The following is a 16905-nucleotide window of genomic DNA, read 5'->3' on the forward strand; positions in this document are numbered from 1 at the left end:
TGCTAGTTATATACTTTTTTTTGTGGCATGATCCATGTGGGATAATATAAAATAGGTTTAAAGAATCGTGACGGAAAAGCTAACGAATACGCGAATATTCCAGTGGCTTTATTTGGGGAATTGCGAGATTCGAACTCCCGACCTCATGCACTGGTACTTGAGGGTTTATTTGTCGGACCGATGACAACGATGGGAATGACCTCACTCTTGTAGATCAATGCGCAAGGCCATGGCGCTCTCTTCGTCCATCGCGCTCTGCCTAGCCCTGTGGATGATCGCCGCCGTGTCTCGGGAATACAGAGTCTTGTCCGTGATCGAGCAGGCCAATGCCGGGGGGGGGAGCGCGATCCTGGTGGAGATCGCGGACAGGATCGACGATTTCGGCCCCGACATTGAGCACCTTCTCATCAGCGTCAGGTGATTTTCGATCGATCAGTTGCTTTCTTGGAGATTGGTTGATTTCCCCCCTCTTTCTTGAATTTCCCAGCTATGAGACCGACGAGCGCTTGCATCTGATGATCACGGACGCCGATAGCCCTCGCTGGGAGATCCCATTCAAGCTGATACCGCGATCGATGGACGGCAACAGCAGCAGCGCCAGATTTTCCCAGGAAGTTCGCAAGATCACGTCGCCCAAGCTCCAGCTCTCCTACACGGTGAATCCATTCAGCTTTACGGTCACTCGGGTCTCTAACGGGGAAATTCTCTTCGACTCGCCATCGTCGTCGAGATTCGTGTTTAAAGATCAATATCTAGAGATATCAACGAGGATTCCAGCCCAGGCAGCGCTCTATGGGCTCGGGGAGAGCACTCGCAGCGATGGCTTTCGGATTCTTCCAAACTCGACTTACACACTCTGGGCAGCTGATACAGGTGCCGACAACACGGACGTAAATCTATATGGATCGCATCCTTTCTATATGGACGTGAGAAGCGGAGGACAAGCTTACGGTGTTCTTCTTCTCAACAGCAATGGCATGGACGTGAACTATGAGGGGGAGTTTTTGACGTACAAAGTTCTTGGAGGTGTGTTTGATTTCTATTTCTTCGCTGGGCCGTCTCCCCTCTCCGTTGTCCAGCAGTACACAGCACATGTTGGAAAACCGGCAGCGATGCCATATTGGTCGCTCGGTAAGCTCTCCATTTTTTCCTTCGATCACTTTGATCACCATCTTGATCTTGCAGGATTCCACCAGTGTCGATGGGGATACAAGAATGTATCCCAGCTCGAGCATGTTGTTGCCGAGTACAAGAAGGCGAATTTGCCTCTGGAAGTTATGTGGAACGATATAGATCACATGGACGTGTATAAGGACTTCACTCTGGATCCTGTAAATTATCCTGCTGAACAGCTGCGAGCGTTTGTGGAGAAACTCCACAAGAACGGCCAGCGATATGTTCTTATTGTAGATCCTGGTAAGTTGCTTGTCTCACGCTTAAGTTTGTTGATAGATATTCCTTTTGACAGGACTCAAACCAGAGAAAAATTACGAGACTTACAGACGGGCCAAGGAAATGGATGTTTTTATCAAGGACGTGCAAGGCAAACCATATCTCGGTCAGGTTTGGCCCGGGCCTGTGCATTTCCCGGACTTCCTCCATCCAAGAGCTCTAGAGTTTTGGACAGGAGAGGTCTCCAGATTTCACAAGGAGGTTCCATTTGATGGTCTCTGGATTGATATGAACGAGGCCTCAAATTTTTGCCAGGGAGTTACGTGCACCTTACCAGCCAACGTTACGTGTCCGATCCCCGGTTCCTTCACTCAGTGCTGCCTGGTTTGCAGCAACGACCTCGCTACAAAGTGGGACAATCCACCTTACGCCATCAACAATGCTGGCACTCACAGAAGTCTGGGTGGAAAGACTATACCGACGAGCGCTACGCACTACAATGGGACTTTAGAGTACAACGCTCACAATCTCTACGGGCTTGCCGAGGCCATCGTGATCAACAGTGCTCTCAAGACAGTCGTGAAGAAGAGGCCGTTCGTGCTCTCGAGGTCCACCTTTGCTGGAAGTGGCCGAGTCACTGCTCACTGGCTGGGTGATAACCGGGCGTCTTGGAACGACTTGAAGTACTCCATCTCCGGCATCTTAGGCGCGGGGCTGGCTGGAATTCCCATGGTGGGAGCGGACATCTGTGGCTTCTCAGGCAACACTACCGAGGAGCTTTGCAACCGGTGGATACAGTTGGGAGCATTCTATCCGTTCTCGAGGGACCACAACGATTTTTTCAGCAGTCCACAGGAGCTCTTTGTGTGGAAGTCAGTGACTCGATCGGCAAGGAAGGCACTGGAGCTTCGCTACAAGCTCCTCCCATACTTGTACACTCTTTCCTTCGAGGCACACACGCTGGGCTCGCCGGTAGCAAGGCCGCTGTTCTTCACGTTTCCAAACGATCGGGCCACCCTCGACATTGACAAGCAGTTCCTTCTCGGCCGCGGCATTCTCGTCTCTCCAGTGTTAACTCCCAACGCCACCACCGTCAAGGCATACTTTCCTCAAGGCACTTGGTACAGCCTCTTCGACTACACGAAGTACGTGACATCCCCTTCGGGGTCTTACCAGCAGCTGGACGCTCCCTGGGACACGATCAACGTTCACGTCCACGAAGGCTCTATCATCCCCATGCAAGAGTTCGCGCTCACAACAAGGCTGGCTCGCAAGACTCCCTTCACTCTGGTGGTAGCCTTCTCTTCCACGGACAGCGAGAATTCGACGGCGTCGGGAGAGCTTTTCCTGGACGACGACGACGCGCTGGAGATGAAAGTGGCAGAAGGAAAGTCGAGCTTCATTAAATTCGCGGCTTCCTCGAGTGGATCAAGTGGCGGGAAAGTGTTAGTGAAAGCGTCCGTGGCTCACGGAGACTTTGTGAAACGCCAAAGCCTCGAGCTCCACAAGGTGGTGGTTCTAGGTGGAAGAAAGAATACGAGCCAACGACCACGAAAGGTGCTCGTCAATGGGAAGAATCCATCCGAGAGCGTCACAGCAAAAGTGTTTCAAACTGGAGTGGAGATTTCTGGACTTTCTCTGCCGCTAGGCAGTGATTTCCAGCTCTCCCTCGAATTATGACAAAGGGACTTTTGGCAAAAGCTTTGCGACAACGATGTTGTACGAAGTTCTAGACTTTCAACCAAAAGAAAGATAGACAATGACTATGAGATCACGAACGATGTTGTACGGAGTTCTAGACTTTCAACCAAAAAGATGCCTCTGAGATCACGGATTCTATCACGTAGAAACTTTGTTGATAAATATATAAATTTCTTGATCTTCGAGAGGTTCAACAGCGGCCATGGTTCGTAGTTTGCTCCTGTTCTTGTGGCTCTTAATTCTCTCGCGATGCTCGCTCGCTGGCTATAAGATCAAGTCCATCACCCAAGACACGAATGGCAACATCGATGCTCGTCTAGACCTCCTCTCACCGACAAGCACATATGGTCCTGATATCAAAGAGCTCCAACTCACCGTAAGGTACGTCAGTCGTTCTCTTTCTTTCGCCATCTCCTCCACGAACTCAAACTCTCCATTGTCCATTGTCCAGCTACGAATCCCAAGACCGGCTGCGAGTTCACATCACCGACTCCTCGTCCCCGCGGTGGGAAGTTCCAGCCTCGCTCGTGCCAAGGCTACCACCCACGAAGAACGGCAGCGCTAGCGTTTCCAAGCTCCAGTTCTCGTACACCCGGGACCCCTTCACGTTTGCAATCCTCCGGAGATCATCCCAGGAGCTCCTCTTCAGCTCCACCCCGGGCCTCACTTTCAAGGACCAGTACCTGGAGATCTCCACCACGCTCCCGAGCAATGCGTCGCTCTACGGCCTCGGGGAGAGCACTCGTACCGCGGGCTTCCGGCTCGTCCCGGACTCCACGTACACGCTGTGGGCCTCGGACACCCCTTCGCAAGAGACCAACAAGAACCTGTACGCCTCCTGGCCCTTCTACCTGGATGCCCGCCTCTCGGGGGCCTCGCACGGAGTCTTCTTGCTCAACAGCAACGCCATGGACGTGGAGCTTGCGGAGGAGAGGCTCACGTACAAAGCCGTGGGTGGTGTCCTCGACTTTAGCTTCTTCGCGGGGCCGTCGCCATTGGAAGTCGTCCAGCAGCTCACTGATATGGTCGGGAAGCCCGCTCCAATGCCTTACTGGTCTCTAGGCAAGTCCTCCTTGGTCTCGGCTGGAAGTGTTCCTTCAAAGCTTTTCTTCCTTTGCAGGCTTCCACCAGTGTCGATACGGCTATAAGAATGTCGAGGAGCTCCAGGACGTGGTCGAGAAGTACAAGTCTGCGCGCATTCCTCTCGAGGTGATGTGGTCGGACATAGATTACATGGACGCCTTCAAGGACTTCACGCTGGATCCCATCAACTATCCCCAGTCGAAGATGGACGATTTTGTCAAGCAGCTCCATGCCAACGACCAGAAGTACGTGATCATCATAGACCCCGGTGAGCTCTCCCTTCCCTGGTCTTCTTTCTTGCATCCGCCAGCTTACAGCAGTGCCTTGCCAGGGATCAAAGTCGAGAGGAACTATTCGTCATACGAGCGTGCAAAAGCTCTCGAGATCTTTGTCAAAGACTTGCACGGCGAGCCATATCTCGCTCAAGTGTGGCCGGGCCCTGTCCACTTCCCAGACTTCCTCCACCCGAAAACAGCCTCTTACTGGACAAGCGAGATTTCCAACTTTCACAAAATCCTCCCCTTCGACGGCCTCTGGATCGACATGAACGAAGCCTCCAACTTTTGCACGGGCGTGAGCTGCTTGCTTCCTCCGAACGTGACAAAGCCTTGCCTCACAACATGCTGCTTGATCTGTACCGAGAACTCCATATCCAAGTGGGACAATCCACCTTTTGCGGTAAATAACAACGCTGTCCGCAATAGAATCGGCTCCAAAACCATGGCTGCCAGTGCCGCCCACCACGGAGGAGTTCTCGAGTATGATGCTCACAACTTGTACGGGCTCTCGGAAGCGATAGCCACCAGCAGCGCTCTCAAGTCTGTCTTGAAAACCCGGCCCTTCATGCTCTCGAGGTCGACGTTCGTTGGCTCTGGCCGCGTCACCGCGCACTGGAGCGGTGACAATGGAGCAACCTGGGACGATCTACGATACTCCATTGTCAGCGTTCTCAACTCTGGCCTGGTTGGAATACCAATGGTTGGCGCGGACATCTGTGGATTCCTGGGTAACACCACTGAGGAGCTTTGCAACCGCTGGATCCAAGCCGGAGCCTTCTATCCCTTCTCCCGGAACCACAACGGATTCAATGCAGTGTCACAGGAGCTCTATCTCTGGAAGTCCGTCACCCAGTCCGCAAGAACAGTTCTGTCGCTGAGATACCGGCTCCTTCCTCATCTCTACACGCTCTTTTACGAGGCCTGCTTGAAAGGATCACCAGTTGCCAGGCCTGTCTTCTTCGCATTTCCCAAGGATCCGGCAGCTCTTGGTGTTGAAACTCAGTTCATGCTCGGGAGTTCCATTCTTGTCTCCCCTGTTCTCGTGGAAGGCGCGAGGGAGCTCCAAGCTTACTTTCCCAAAGGAAACTGGTATAGCTTGTTCAATTACTCGCAAGTTATTCTGTCGCCGGGATCAACTTTCATACTTCCGGCCACGCTGGATTCGACGAACGTCCACGTTCGAGGAGGCTCGATACTCGCCATGCAGGATGCTGCCATGACTACTGCTGCTGCGAGAAAGACAGCCTTCACGCTGCTAGTCGCTTTTCCCGGCGAGGAAGAGGATGACAACCTAAATGCTTCGGGCAGTGTGTTCCTGGACAGTGGCGAGGACCTTGAGATGAAACTTGAGCAAGGGTCGGCTACTCTCGTTGAATTTGCTGCGAAGAAAGTTGGGAACCGGCTCTCCGTCAAGTCTCGAGTGAGTTACGGCGAGTTTGCTCTCCAGCAGAAGTGGATCATCAGCAAGGTTGTAGTGCTCGGGCTCGGCAGTTTTGCGTTGGACAAACAGCAGCAGGAACTCGTAAAAGGAAAGATTCTGTTGCCTCAATCAGCGGACCATGTCGAAGAAGTTAATGAGCTCAACTTGCCTCTGGGAAAACCTTTTCATATCTCGCTAAAGATGGCGTCATATCAGTAACTAGTCCTCACTGTTTACAAAGATGTTACGAACAAGCCTTCAAGAACAGACCTGGTGAGCACTCAAAGGCCCAACAAACGGAAGAGACTCAATAACGGCATCAGCTAAGTCAGCAATAAACGTTGGTTCGCATCCGAGTGCAGGTACACGCCGCCAATTCGTAATACCGGATTCTTCAGCTAGCTCCCTATACTCCATGTCGATCTCCTCAAGCGTTTCTATGTGCTCGCTGACAAAACTAGAGGACCAGAAAGCCGTGTAATAGAATGAAAAGCTGAAAGCATTTACCTGATTGGCACAACTAAAAGACTTTTTATGCCTCTTTCTCCCAGATCTCTGATGGTCTGATCTGTGTATGGTCTTAGCCATTCTACAGGTCCAACTCGGCTCTGGGAACAAATCAACACCATTTGAGGCAGGAAGTAGCGAAGAAGTAGCTCCTAACCTGATATGCAAGCGTGTGCTCGCAAATGACACCTTCCTGTCGTAAATCTTTCATAATGAAGTCAACGCATTCCTCCATTTCGTCCTTGTAGGGATCTCCCGCTTTCTCCACGTAAGAGACTGGCACACCGTGTGCACTAAAGAAGATATGTGCCTGCATCTAACGGTGTTATTCTCTTCGTTACCTCGGCCTCGTTACCTCTTCAGGCTTCTCGAACTTCAAAAGTTCATTCTTGATTAGGTTTGACATGGACTTCACGTATCCCTTACGATGATACCACGAAGGGATCACAGTGTGCTTCATGTTTAAAAGGTATTCGTCTCGCCTGTAATACAGTGGAAACAGTCTCATATAAACGAAAAGTATTGCCTACAAAGCACATACCTGAAAATGCTTTCTAGCAAGCGAAGGCTAGAACCACTGGTGGAGATTGAGAATTGTGGATATAAAGGTAAAATTACAAGTCTGTTGATCCCATCGGCTTTGACCTGATATTCCTCCAGCGAAATCAGTTTCTAGATTACTGAATATGTAGAGATAAAAGATGTACCTTATCTATAGCTTCTTCTGTGAAAGGATACCAGTACCGCATTCCAACGTAGATTTTAGCTGGCAATCCCTTCCGTTCCAATTCTTTTGCAAGAGCAGCAGCCTGTGTGACAAAAATGGGGGCGTTAAAAAGACACCAAACAAAACGAAGGACAAAAAAGTTAAACCTGCTCGTCCGTGATTTTTCTCAAGGGCGAGCCTCCACCAATAGCAGCATAACCTTCACTGCTTTTAGGCGCCCTCAGTGTTGAGATAAGTCGAGCAAGAGGCTTTTGCAGGAAACGGAAAAGTCGAGGCAGTCGAATAATGTCCTGATTAGGAAATCGTCTTTAAACGTATCACGTCGAATGGAAACACTTACCGGATCAGCAAAGAGGTTGTAAAGAAACGGCTGAACATCCTCGAGCTTATCTGGACCACCAAGATTTAGCAGCAACACGCCTAGCTTGTCTCCTGGTTCGTTGTAAACACTTGCTTGCTCCGAAGTAAGCACTCCGGGACTACTGGTACTCGAGCAACAAACTTCTATCGATCGCCGAGAAAGGGCGAACGCCTGCTTTGCCCCGCTTGACAGCCCACACCTCCGCTGAAAATGATAGTTCGATCCAAGTCGAATGTGCTTTGGCGACGTATCAAAGAGTGGCTCGCAGCTCAGGTTATGTGATGGCGAGGGAATAGACCTGAAAGTCTTGAGTCTTGAGAAGAAAAAGATAGAAATGACTAGCTTACCTGTGAGCCAGCATCGTGACGAGCTCGAAATTTCAAATCGAATGACGATCCCTGAAGCTCTGGCGAAAATCTAGACGCTACCTGCGAAAGAAGAGCGATTGTCAGCTCGATCGGGCCGCTAGAACACTGAAGAACACAGAAATAAGCACGAATTCGCTTCTACCTGGAGAGTGCTCGATCGGATCGGGAATACAGCGATCTTGAAGGCGATCGATCGATATTTCGCGAAGCCAGCCCTGAAATGCGGCTCTTTGAGCGGCACCGCCTTCGACCAAACTCTTCCCCACTAGTCAACACGCGGACTCTTCTCTAAACCCTACTCTAATGGTACCTTTTCTTGCAAGGCAAGTAGAATGCTAAGTACTTTAGGGCTCGTGAGGAGGAAGAGACGAGCAATGGCATTCTTCCTGTAGCTAGGGCAGAGGGCAAGGTTGATCGATCGAGCGAGGATGCTGGGGATTTTCAGGACCTCCTTTTCATTCACGGCGGGCACACTGGTGGGGATTTACATTGCCCAGAACTACGATGTCCCAAACATCGAGAAGCTGTTTAGAAGCACAATGGATCGAGCCAAGGAGTATGAGGAAGCGTACCGACGGCGCGGCAGTGGCAAGGAGTGATTGATCGATCCTAAAGAGTGGTAGAGATGGTTTCTACAAATTTAAAGAATTCTCATGAAGTTTTGGATGGAGTTTTCTCCTTCCTAGTTCTTTCTTTTGGGGTTGCTCTTGGGCTTATTCCGTGAATTCGATGCAGGGCTGTTGTAGTCATTGACAAACGCAGCTAGTAACTTTCGAGCTCCTGGTGGTTTGATGAAATCGAATGATAGCTCTCCAGTAGCTCCATCGACAATCCCAGAAGCATAAACTTGATCGTCACTCGTGACGCCTGGAAAGAAGCAGCAGGAAGAATGTAAGTATCAAGTATCTCTTTCTCGATCGATTCACTTACCTTGAGTGATCACAAATGCGATCGCCTGAAAGAGGATGATCACTGCGATTGCCCTCGCATTCATCTTGGTTCTCACTCATCCCACGGCCCTCTCCTCGAATTTAAAGAACTTCCTTGTCTCGCAAAGTCAACCTCGCAAATTCATGCCATGATCAATCCTAGAATCGAGCACTCGGTGGATTCTCGCAATAGCTGGTAACCGTGTGTCATTGACTTCCCAAGATATTCACACTCGTGGGTCAAAGCCCGGGGATGAAAACCTCGTCCGTAACAGTTAAAAAACGATTTTCTACCACTGATCCAATGGTGGCGATGACGAATGGCCTATGTCACGACCTCCGCCCAAAAATACTGGAAGATAAGATGAAGACAAAGGCGTTGTTTCTTCCCCGGATTATAAGCACACGTGTCAGTAGCAGCTGGGTGCCACGCACGCACGCATGTGACACGAGGGCTGCCGTACGTGCGATTCGTGGCTTTTAGGGTTTAAGGGCGTCGCCAATTCGCCAGCGGTGGAAGAGCGCCAGGACAGTGGAGTAGTGGGATTTGGATCGATCGCTGGATCCATTTTGGATCGATTGGGCGCCAGGAGGGCAAAATCTCGCTCACAGGTTTGTGTTTCGATTCATCCAGCCGCGAGGAGGTGGAAAGAATTGGCAAGAGCGAGAGGAAGAAGAAGCAAAACAAAAAAAAAAAAAAAATTATCAGGCGCATCGACGGTTTTGATCGCCCTTGCATTTAGCTAGAGGCGGTTTCTTCCTCTCTCGCGGTGGTTTCCAAGAATCAAGATAGGTTTGGGGGAAGTTCTAGCTAGCGCTAGCGAGGATTTTGGGGAGCTGGAGCTGTGATCGATCGATAATCTACCGACAGGCGCTCTGGATCGCCAGATGATGGCTAGGGTTGGGAGAGCCGATGCGCTCGCCGCCCAGCGCGAGGGGATCTCCAGCCTGAGCAGCGTGATCAGGGATCACCGGATGGCAATGGGAAGCACCAGCCGGCGGGACAGGCTCCTGGGCGTGAATTCCTCGCTGGATTTCAATGGGAGCTCGAGCGAAGCTAGCGAATTCAAGGAAGAGGATGTCTGGGGGATTGTTCCAGCGGCGGTGGAGCGCAGCAAATCCTCGCTGAGCTTGGAGGACGTGGTGTCGGATCACCATTCCACCTCCAGCTTGGTGGGATCGTCGGGCAAGCGCGGCCTTGCGCTGGATTACTCCTCTGGAGCTCTCGGCCTCTCCTCGATCGCTCGCAGCAGCTCCACTGCTTCTTCCGGCGGTGGAGGCGGGCGAGTGACATCGGCGTCGAGGATGATCCCGCAGAGGGTGGCGGGCTCCGGTGTTGGTGGCGGCGGCGGCGGAAAGGCGGCGATCCAGCACCAATCCGCGCCAGTGAACGTCCTGGACTGGTCGAGGATCCTCGGCAGCAAGAACAAGGATCGCTCCTCCGGCAATTTTGGAGAGGATGGAACCGCTGGTGGCGTGGTCGACGATCTAGAGGATGATGAAGACGAGAATTTCTCGGTGGAGAAGCTCCCTCCTCACGAGCTCGTCGCGAGGAGCCAGACCACCACCTTCTCGGTATTCGAGGGCGCCGGGAGGACGCTCAAAGGCCGGGATTTGAGCCGCGTGAGGAATGCCGTGCTCAAGCAAACGGGCTTCCTCTAGACCTCTTCCTCCATCGCCCAAGAACACAAGAAAAAAAAAAAAAAAAAACCCGAAAACAAGAGAAGAAAACAAACAAAAAGAATTGGAGCTGTCTAGAGCTCATCGATAATTCATCGTTTTTTGAGAGATCAATCTCATCAATGATTTCAATCACACAAGATTTACATTCTATCCTTATTTGCCATGTCAGAAGAGATTGGAACCAATTCCTTTTGGATTTCTGGCTGGCACTGGCGAAAGCAAGATCCTCCACGGAACCTCGACGAATATTCTGATTCTCGAATATGCTTGGACAGGAATATGCCCGACACGGGAAATGCGCGTGAATATACAGGTAGCATGTTGGTGGCATATGCCGTCGGAATATTTTTGGCCGGGCTGCGTTTCCCGCCCACGATAATAGCGCGTTGTACTTTTTGGAAGAAGGTAGCGGCGTTACCTAGTTGACGGAGACCACTGTGCTGTGAGTGTAAAAGATTTTCTTCGTCTCCACAGAAGCTTCTCTCTTCTCTGCGCTTTGGCCGCCGTCGTTGACGCCCGGGCTGGGGTTTTTGGTCGCGACGCCGCGGCTTGATCCCCTTAAAGTGCGATCTCTGTGCGCTCTGGGGCGGCAAGATCCCCTTCTTGTGGATCCATCGATCGATAAATTTCCAGCGCTTGCCTTGGATCGCATTGCATTGTGCTTCTTGTGCTTGATTTTGATTCGGCAATGGAGTCCCAGCTTAGAGAGCTCCGGGAATTAGAGCCCGAGGTGAAGAATGCGTCCCTTGGGATTCCACTGCGAGGAAGCTCTCGCGATGTCTATGGGGAGGATAGCGCTACCGAGGATCAGCTTGTTACTCCGTGGGTTCGAGCTGTGGCCAGGTAAGACTTTCGTAGTAGAACTTAAAAATCTCTTTGGCTAATTGATCTGTGTGAACAGCGGCTGTGAGCTCCTCCGAGATCCGCGCTACAACAAAGGCCTTGGATTTACCGAAAGGGAGAGAGACATACATTATCTTCGAGGACTTCTTCCTCCGGCCTATTTCTCCCAGGATCTTCTCGAAGCTCGCGAGCTCGACAACATTCGTGGCTATGAGGATCCTTTGCAAAAATACGTTGCCATGATGGAACTCTCGGTACGTACAAGCTTTTTCCTGCTTTGCTTTTTTTTTAAACGAAAGTTGGATCTTATCACAGGAAAGGAACGAGCGATTGTTCTATAAGCTTCTCATTGATCACGTCGAAGAGCTTCTCCCCATCGTCTACACGCCGACTGTGGGCGAGGCGTGCCAAAAGTATGGATTGATTTTCCGTCGTCCACATGGCCTCTACATCAGCCTGAAAGAAAAGTATGTCTAAGATCTTAGTTTTTATGTTTTCTATGTGTTGAGACTTGGATCTTATATGTTTTTCTTTTCAGGGGTAGAGTTTTGGACGCATTGAGGAACTGGCCAGAGAAAAACGTCCAGGTTATTGTCGTTACCGATGGTGAGCGTATCCTTGGTCTCGGTGATCTTGGACTACAGGTAAAATACTACCACAGTTTAGCGCTTCTCTAACAAGAACTTTGTTACAGGGCATGGGTATTCCTGTCGGAAAACTTTCTTTGTACACAGCTCTCGGAGGAATTCGTCCTTCTCTGGTAAACACTGATCGATTTTAACATGTATCATGACTGACTTGTCGTGATTATCAATCCAGTGTTTGCCTATCACGATTGACGTTGGTACCAACAACAAAAAACTACTTGATGATCCCTACTACATCGGCTTGAAGCAAAAGCGTGTAACTGGAGAGGTAAAATTGTCTTGCTCCATTTTCTTGTCTTGTATGTATTTCTCACTTTGTGGTGTTGCTCAGGAATATGACTCCCTCATTCACGAGTTCATGGTTGCTGTCAAGCAAGAATACGGAGAGAAGGTTTTGGTTCAGGTTAGTAACGTGCTTTTAGACATGGTTCTATTATCTGGATTTATTTGGAAAGTTCTAATGCTTTGAACTTTCAGTTCGAGGACTTTGCGAATCACAATGCATTCAAGCTTCTTGCTAAGTACGGGAGATCTCATCTCGTTTTTAATGATGACATTCAGGTAGATTTGTGTGCAACGCTTGTGGTTTTTGCTAAGTTTTTTTTTTTTTTGGTAACTAGGGAACCGCGGCTGTGGCTCTCGCTGGCTTGTTGGCTAGTCTCCCTCTAACAGGTGGAACTTTGGCTGACCATAAGTTCCTCTTCCTTGGTGCCGGCGAGGTGAGTTTTACCTACTGATTGTACTCTACTTTTCTTTTTATTCTTCTAAATTTTGTTTGTTTTACATCAGGCTGGCACTGGTATTGCGGAGATTATCGCCATGGAAATTTCACGACAGGTATCATGTCTTTTGGAGCTAGTTTGAAATGGCGAGGTGAATCATAAATGTCTTTGTAGGGAGGAATTTCATTGGAAGAAGCACGAACGAAGATTTCGCTTGTCGACTCAAAGGTCAGTCCGCTAGTTGACTTCTTTGTGCTGACAATTAAGCTTTTTATACAGGGGCTCATCGTCAAGTCGCGATTGGAATCTCTGCAGCATTTCAAGAGAGACTGGGCCCATGAACACGAACCTTGCAAGGACTTGCTGACTTCTGTGAAGGTGGAATCAATTCTAAGCTTTTACTTGGATTTTGTATTGACTCCTAGGCTGGTTTACAGGCATTGAAACCCACAGTTTTGATCGGAACGTCAGGGCAAGGACAAACATTCACCAAGGAAGTCATCGAGGCTCTTGCTTCCTTTAACAAGGTAGGAATTAGTAAGTTTTCCAAACGAGCTTGAGTTTATTCTTTCACCTCTCTGTTTAGAAACCAATTATCATGGCGTTGTCGAATCCTACGTCTCAGTCCGAGTGCACAGCGGAGCAAGCTTATACCTGGACCAAGGTAACAGTTCATCGATCGACCACTTGAGTTTCAAGCTTTGTTTTTTTTTGCTTGTTCAGGGTAACTGCGTGTTTGCGAGTGGAAGTCCGTTCTTGCCAATCACAATTGACGGCAAAACTTACTACACTGGTCAGGTACGAAATTTCCATGGTTAAAAGCAAATCGTTTCTAACTGGTCTTCTTTCCTTCTGAAGTCCAACAATGCATACATCTTCCCAGGAATTGGACTGGGCTGCACCATGTCGGGAGCCATCCGAGTCCATGACGATATGTTCTTGAAAGCTGGTAAGCAAAATTAGCTATCGAATTCTCCCCGACGTTGTCTTAACTCTCGACGTCCCTGCAGCTGAGGCACTGGCAGCACTCGTCACCAAAGAACACTTGAACCTGGGGCTGGTCTTCCCTCCCTTCCAAAACATCCGGAAGATCTCAGCACACATCGCCGCTGCTGTGGCCGAGACAGCATACGAAAAAGGTAGAGAAAACACGATCATATTTTTTCTCCATAACTCAAGCTTTGGTGTTGCAGGCGTTGCTACGAGACTTCCCAAACCAGCGGATTTGCTCGCGTACGCGGAGAGCTGTCAATACAGCCCCAGCTTCCGCCAATACCGTTGATAAACCATGAAACGTATCACACTTTCCCTGCACTTATATAGAACGGGGAAATTTTATCATGTGATTTTCTTATGAACCATAGTAAATCCTGAGGTGTGATTTTTATCTGGAGGAAGCTCAAGCGTATAGTAGTAAATGTTACAGTACACATCCGATGAGCGTGTGTGTTGTACTTTTGTTTTTCTTACCACAACGGTAACTAAGTAACGGGTGAAATGGAGCTAGATCTCCAATGATCTAGTTTTACATTCTTTTCTCACACACCACACCACACTTGAGTGTCGGGTTCAATTCCTTTGCACGCAACATAGAGACGTTGACACTAAATTGCACACAGACACCACTTCCGTGCGCTCTTTTCTTTCTGTGATGCAGTGTTTCGTACTTTGTGACTTGACCTCTGGGCGATAAGCTAAGCTCCATCGATTAAACGCCAAAAAAAGAGAGAGAGAGAGCTCTGTTTCTGGCTGTTACATTCTTTCTTTCGAGGTTCTTCGTTGGGATTCATCATAGCTTCGACTTCTTCTTCTTCTTCTTCTCCTGCTAGATCTGTGCTTTGCTCTTTCATCTTCTTACGCTTTCCACAAGAGTGGACGAAAGGGTGATTGCGATCACTGCCGGCCGCTACATCTTTTCCTCCTTTTTCTTCTTTGCCGCTTGCAATCACTCCTCGCTCGCGCGCCTAGAGACGCAGCTCATCGAGCACGGCAACATGAGTGCTCCACCCGCAGTGGACTCCAACCGGACGAGATGAAACCAAGAGTTACCTCGCATCGGCAGCAAGAAAATCACCGCGCGGAGATCCAGGGGCGATCAGTATAAGTAAGCTTTGCTGTGATCTTGTCCATCTCTGTGCCTGCGTGTGCGTTCCTTGTCTTGCAGCGGCTTCCCATAACCGGGCTTGAGATCCATCGCGAGAGGGGAAAGCTGGCTGCCGCTCGGAGGAAGAAGGCGGCACCGCAGTCGAGGAGCAAAGCCTCTGTTTCTTTAATCTTCTGTGAAGGTACATTTTTGTTTCTGCATTGGATTCCTTTGCCTGTCTGCCTGTGAGAGCTGCAATACGTGCTTTCAAAGAGACCTCAAGGCTGGACAGCAGTCTCTCTTCCAGAGTGAAGCGAAGATATGATACTCTGCTTTGTTGGTTCTTGTTGTTTCTCTCTATGCCTCTTCCTAGGCTCGATGCCGAGGGACGTACCAAGGTGAGAAGCGCGAGAGAACCAAGCGTGTGCTGCTAGAAGCTGTGCAATCGCCGGGAGGTTCGTGTCTCTTTTAAGTGATCTCCGAAACGTCTTTCGAGGATGACTACCTGCAGAGAAGAAATGGCAGTAGCAGCCCACCTTCTAGATTCACCGGGGAGGAAATCCAGGCAACCAGGTGCAGCACAGACAAAGATTCTAGTAGCGTTTCTTCACATGACTTCCATTCTGGTCCAGCAAACATCGGCTCTCCTGTGGCTGGACTCGTTGGAAGTTCGGGCTCTAAACGACATCCGGAGCAGCCTCCGCGACCTCCCTGGCTCGAACTTCCTGGCGAGCTGGGATTTCTCGCACGACCCCTGCAGCAGCTTCAAGGGGGTGGTGTGCTGGTCGATCGGAGGCGTCAACCACGTAACCATGCTCAGCCTTGGCAGCGGGATCGCAGGGACTCCGGGACTAGCAGGAACTCTGAGCCCATCGCTGGGGAAGCTCACGTACCTCCGGAGCTTGGCGCTCGTCCCGGGACAAGTCCACGGTTGCATCCCAGACAGCATCGCCGGCCTCAAGGACCTCCAGTTCATCGGCCTCGCCAACAATCGCCTCTCGGGCTCGCTCCCATCGTCCTTCTCCGAGCTGTGCAGCGTCCAAGGCTTGGACGTGAGCTACAACGCTTTGACGGGGAGTCTACCGGAGGGGGTGGCGAAGCTCCCGAATCTCAACACGCTGACGCTCTCGCACAACTCCATGTCGGGTGCGCTGCCGCTCTTCTCGGCCCCGCTAATCCACCTCGACCTCCAGAGGAACGGCTTCACGGGGCCGATCCCCTCGCTGCCAGGAACTCTGGAGTATCTATCGCTTGCTAAGAACTGCCTCACGGGGACGATCCAGGGGATGGCTACCCTGCAGCGCCTGGCGTTCCTCGACCTGAGCTTCAACCAGTTCACCGGAGGCATCCCACCAGAGATCTTCGGCTTCCGGATCAGCAACCTCCTCCTCCAGCGCAACCAGCTCTCGGGGCCGGTCCAGGTTCTAACATCGCCCTCCAGGCATGCAACCACGTCCTTCACAGGCATCCCAGCGATGGTAGATCTCAGCTACAATTGCCTCACGGGGCAGGCTCCCGCGGGGCTGGCATTCGCGCAGAAGCTCTTCCTCAACAACAATCGCTTCTCCGGGGCGGTGCCGCAGGAGTTTGTGGACGCCATGGTGTTCGGGGACCTCCAGGTCTTGTACCTCCAGCACAACTACATCGCCAACATCAACCTGGCGTCCACCATCCCGCTGCCAACTACATGCACATTTTGCATCCAGTACAATTGCCTCAGCCCGCCGCAGCAGTCGTCGTGTCCATTCAACGTCGGGAGACAAGCGTCCAGGCCGATGACCCAGTGCTCCACCTTCCACTGAGACCATGTAATTGCCATATAGAAAAAAAGGCTTTACGAAAGTGGTGGCAATAAATTGTAACTCTTAGATTGAACCGTGGAATTAGAACTCAAAGCAACTACAAAGTAGTAAACTCAATTAAGTTTGTATGTAAGCTGAGTTTGTATTCAACTGGAGCCACTCCTTGAAAAAATTGTGCTCCAAACAAGCAACATTACATTAGATCTCAAAATGTCCATGCAACTCCTCATACCATTTTTTCTGCTAGCTTATCCAACTCCTAGATAACCACACACTTTGAAGAATGCATCACTAAAGCCAAGGATGGATCAATCCATATATCTAAATAGTTAACATATATCAGACAGACACGATGTATG

The 16905-nt window shown here is 50.3% G+C and overlaps 6 protein-coding genes across 7 annotated transcripts; 5 read left to right on the forward strand and 1 right to left on the reverse strand.

Moving 5' to 3' along the window:
- The first annotated feature begins 195 nt into the window (after nucleotides 1-195).
- LOC9643696 (probable alpha-glucosidase Os06g0675700) lies at nucleotides 196-3092 on the forward strand. Its single transcript, XM_024667055.1, has 4 exons — nucleotides 196-417; nucleotides 488-1131; nucleotides 1186-1416; nucleotides 1469-3092. Exons 1-4 carry the CDS (start codon nucleotides 218-220, stop codon nucleotides 3070-3072), a joined length of 2679 nt encoding a protein of 892 aa, XP_024522823.1. The 5' UTR covers nucleotides 196-217; the 3' UTR covers nucleotides 3073-3092.
- Nucleotides 3093-3247: 155 nt separating this feature from the next.
- Nucleotides 3248-6131, forward strand: LOC112343497 (alpha-xylosidase 1-like). 2 transcript variants are annotated; one of them, XM_024667070.1, is made up of 4 exons: nucleotides 3248-3474; nucleotides 3545-4155; nucleotides 4214-4444; nucleotides 4508-6131. In XM_024667070.1, exons 1-4 carry the CDS (start codon nucleotides 3296-3298, stop codon nucleotides 6091-6093), a joined length of 2607 nt encoding a protein of 868 aa, XP_024522838.1. In that variant the 5' UTR covers nucleotides 3248-3295; the 3' UTR covers nucleotides 6094-6131. The 2 variants fall into 2 exon arrangements, with proteins under 2 accessions (XP_024522838.1, XP_024522832.1); XM_024667064.1 differs by having other exon boundaries at nucleotides 4214-6131.
- Nucleotides 6031-8200, reverse strand: LOC9643697 (ferrochelatase-2, chloroplastic). Its single transcript, XM_002963847.2, has 10 exons — nucleotides 7980-8200; nucleotides 7817-7897; nucleotides 7449-7767; nucleotides 7255-7398; nucleotides 7089-7190; nucleotides 6923-7026; nucleotides 6737-6863; nucleotides 6539-6691; nucleotides 6382-6482; nucleotides 6031-6331 (listed from the first exon to the last, which is right to left on the reverse strand). Exons 2-10 carry the CDS (start codon nucleotides 7828-7830, stop codon nucleotides 6133-6135), a joined length of 1263 nt encoding a protein of 420 aa, XP_002963893.2. The 5' UTR covers nucleotides 7831-7897; nucleotides 7980-8200; the 3' UTR covers nucleotides 6031-6132.
- Nucleotides 8201-9264: 1064 nt separating this feature from the next.
- LOC9655484 lies at nucleotides 9265-10587 on the forward strand. The gene has a single exon (XM_002963441.2). It carries the CDS (start codon nucleotides 9655-9657, stop codon nucleotides 10426-10428), a length of 774 nt encoding a protein of 257 aa, XP_002963487.2. The 5' UTR covers nucleotides 9265-9654; the 3' UTR covers nucleotides 10429-10587.
- A 279-nt stretch (nucleotides 10588-10866) lies between these two features.
- On the forward strand, nucleotides 10867-14054 carry LOC9643698 (NADP-dependent malic enzyme). The gene is made up of 18 exons (XM_002963442.2): nucleotides 10867-11292; nucleotides 11351-11546; nucleotides 11608-11759; nucleotides 11831-11936; nucleotides 11987-12052; nucleotides 12112-12207; nucleotides 12271-12342; nucleotides 12417-12500; nucleotides 12560-12658; nucleotides 12729-12776; nucleotides 12836-12889; nucleotides 12941-13039; nucleotides 13099-13188; nucleotides 13248-13325; nucleotides 13385-13459; nucleotides 13520-13610; nucleotides 13672-13800; nucleotides 13855-14054. Exons 1-18 carry the CDS (start codon nucleotides 11138-11140, stop codon nucleotides 13941-13943), a joined length of 1779 nt encoding a protein of 592 aa, XP_002963488.1. The 5' UTR covers nucleotides 10867-11137; the 3' UTR covers nucleotides 13944-14054.
- Nucleotides 14055-14224: 170 nt separating this feature from the next.
- On the forward strand, nucleotides 14225-16667 carry LOC9643699 (LRR receptor-like serine/threonine-protein kinase ERECTA). The gene is made up of 3 exons (XM_002963443.2): nucleotides 14225-14946; nucleotides 15118-15199; nucleotides 15256-16667. The coding sequence occupies exon 3, from the start codon at nucleotides 15263-15265 to the stop codon at nucleotides 16544-16546; it is 1284 nt and encodes a 427-aa protein (XP_002963489.2). The 5' UTR covers nucleotides 14225-14946; nucleotides 15118-15199; nucleotides 15256-15262; the 3' UTR covers nucleotides 16547-16667.
- The last annotated feature ends 238 nt before the right edge of the window (nucleotides 16668-16905 follow it).

The sequence above is a fragment of the Selaginella moellendorffii genome, unplaced genomic scaffold (genome assembly GCF_000143415.4).
Source record: "Selaginella moellendorffii unplaced genomic scaffold, v1.0 SELMOscaffold_3, whole genome shotgun sequence".
NCBI lineage: Eukaryota > Viridiplantae > Streptophyta > Lycopodiopsida > Selaginellales > Selaginellaceae > Selaginella > Selaginella moellendorffii.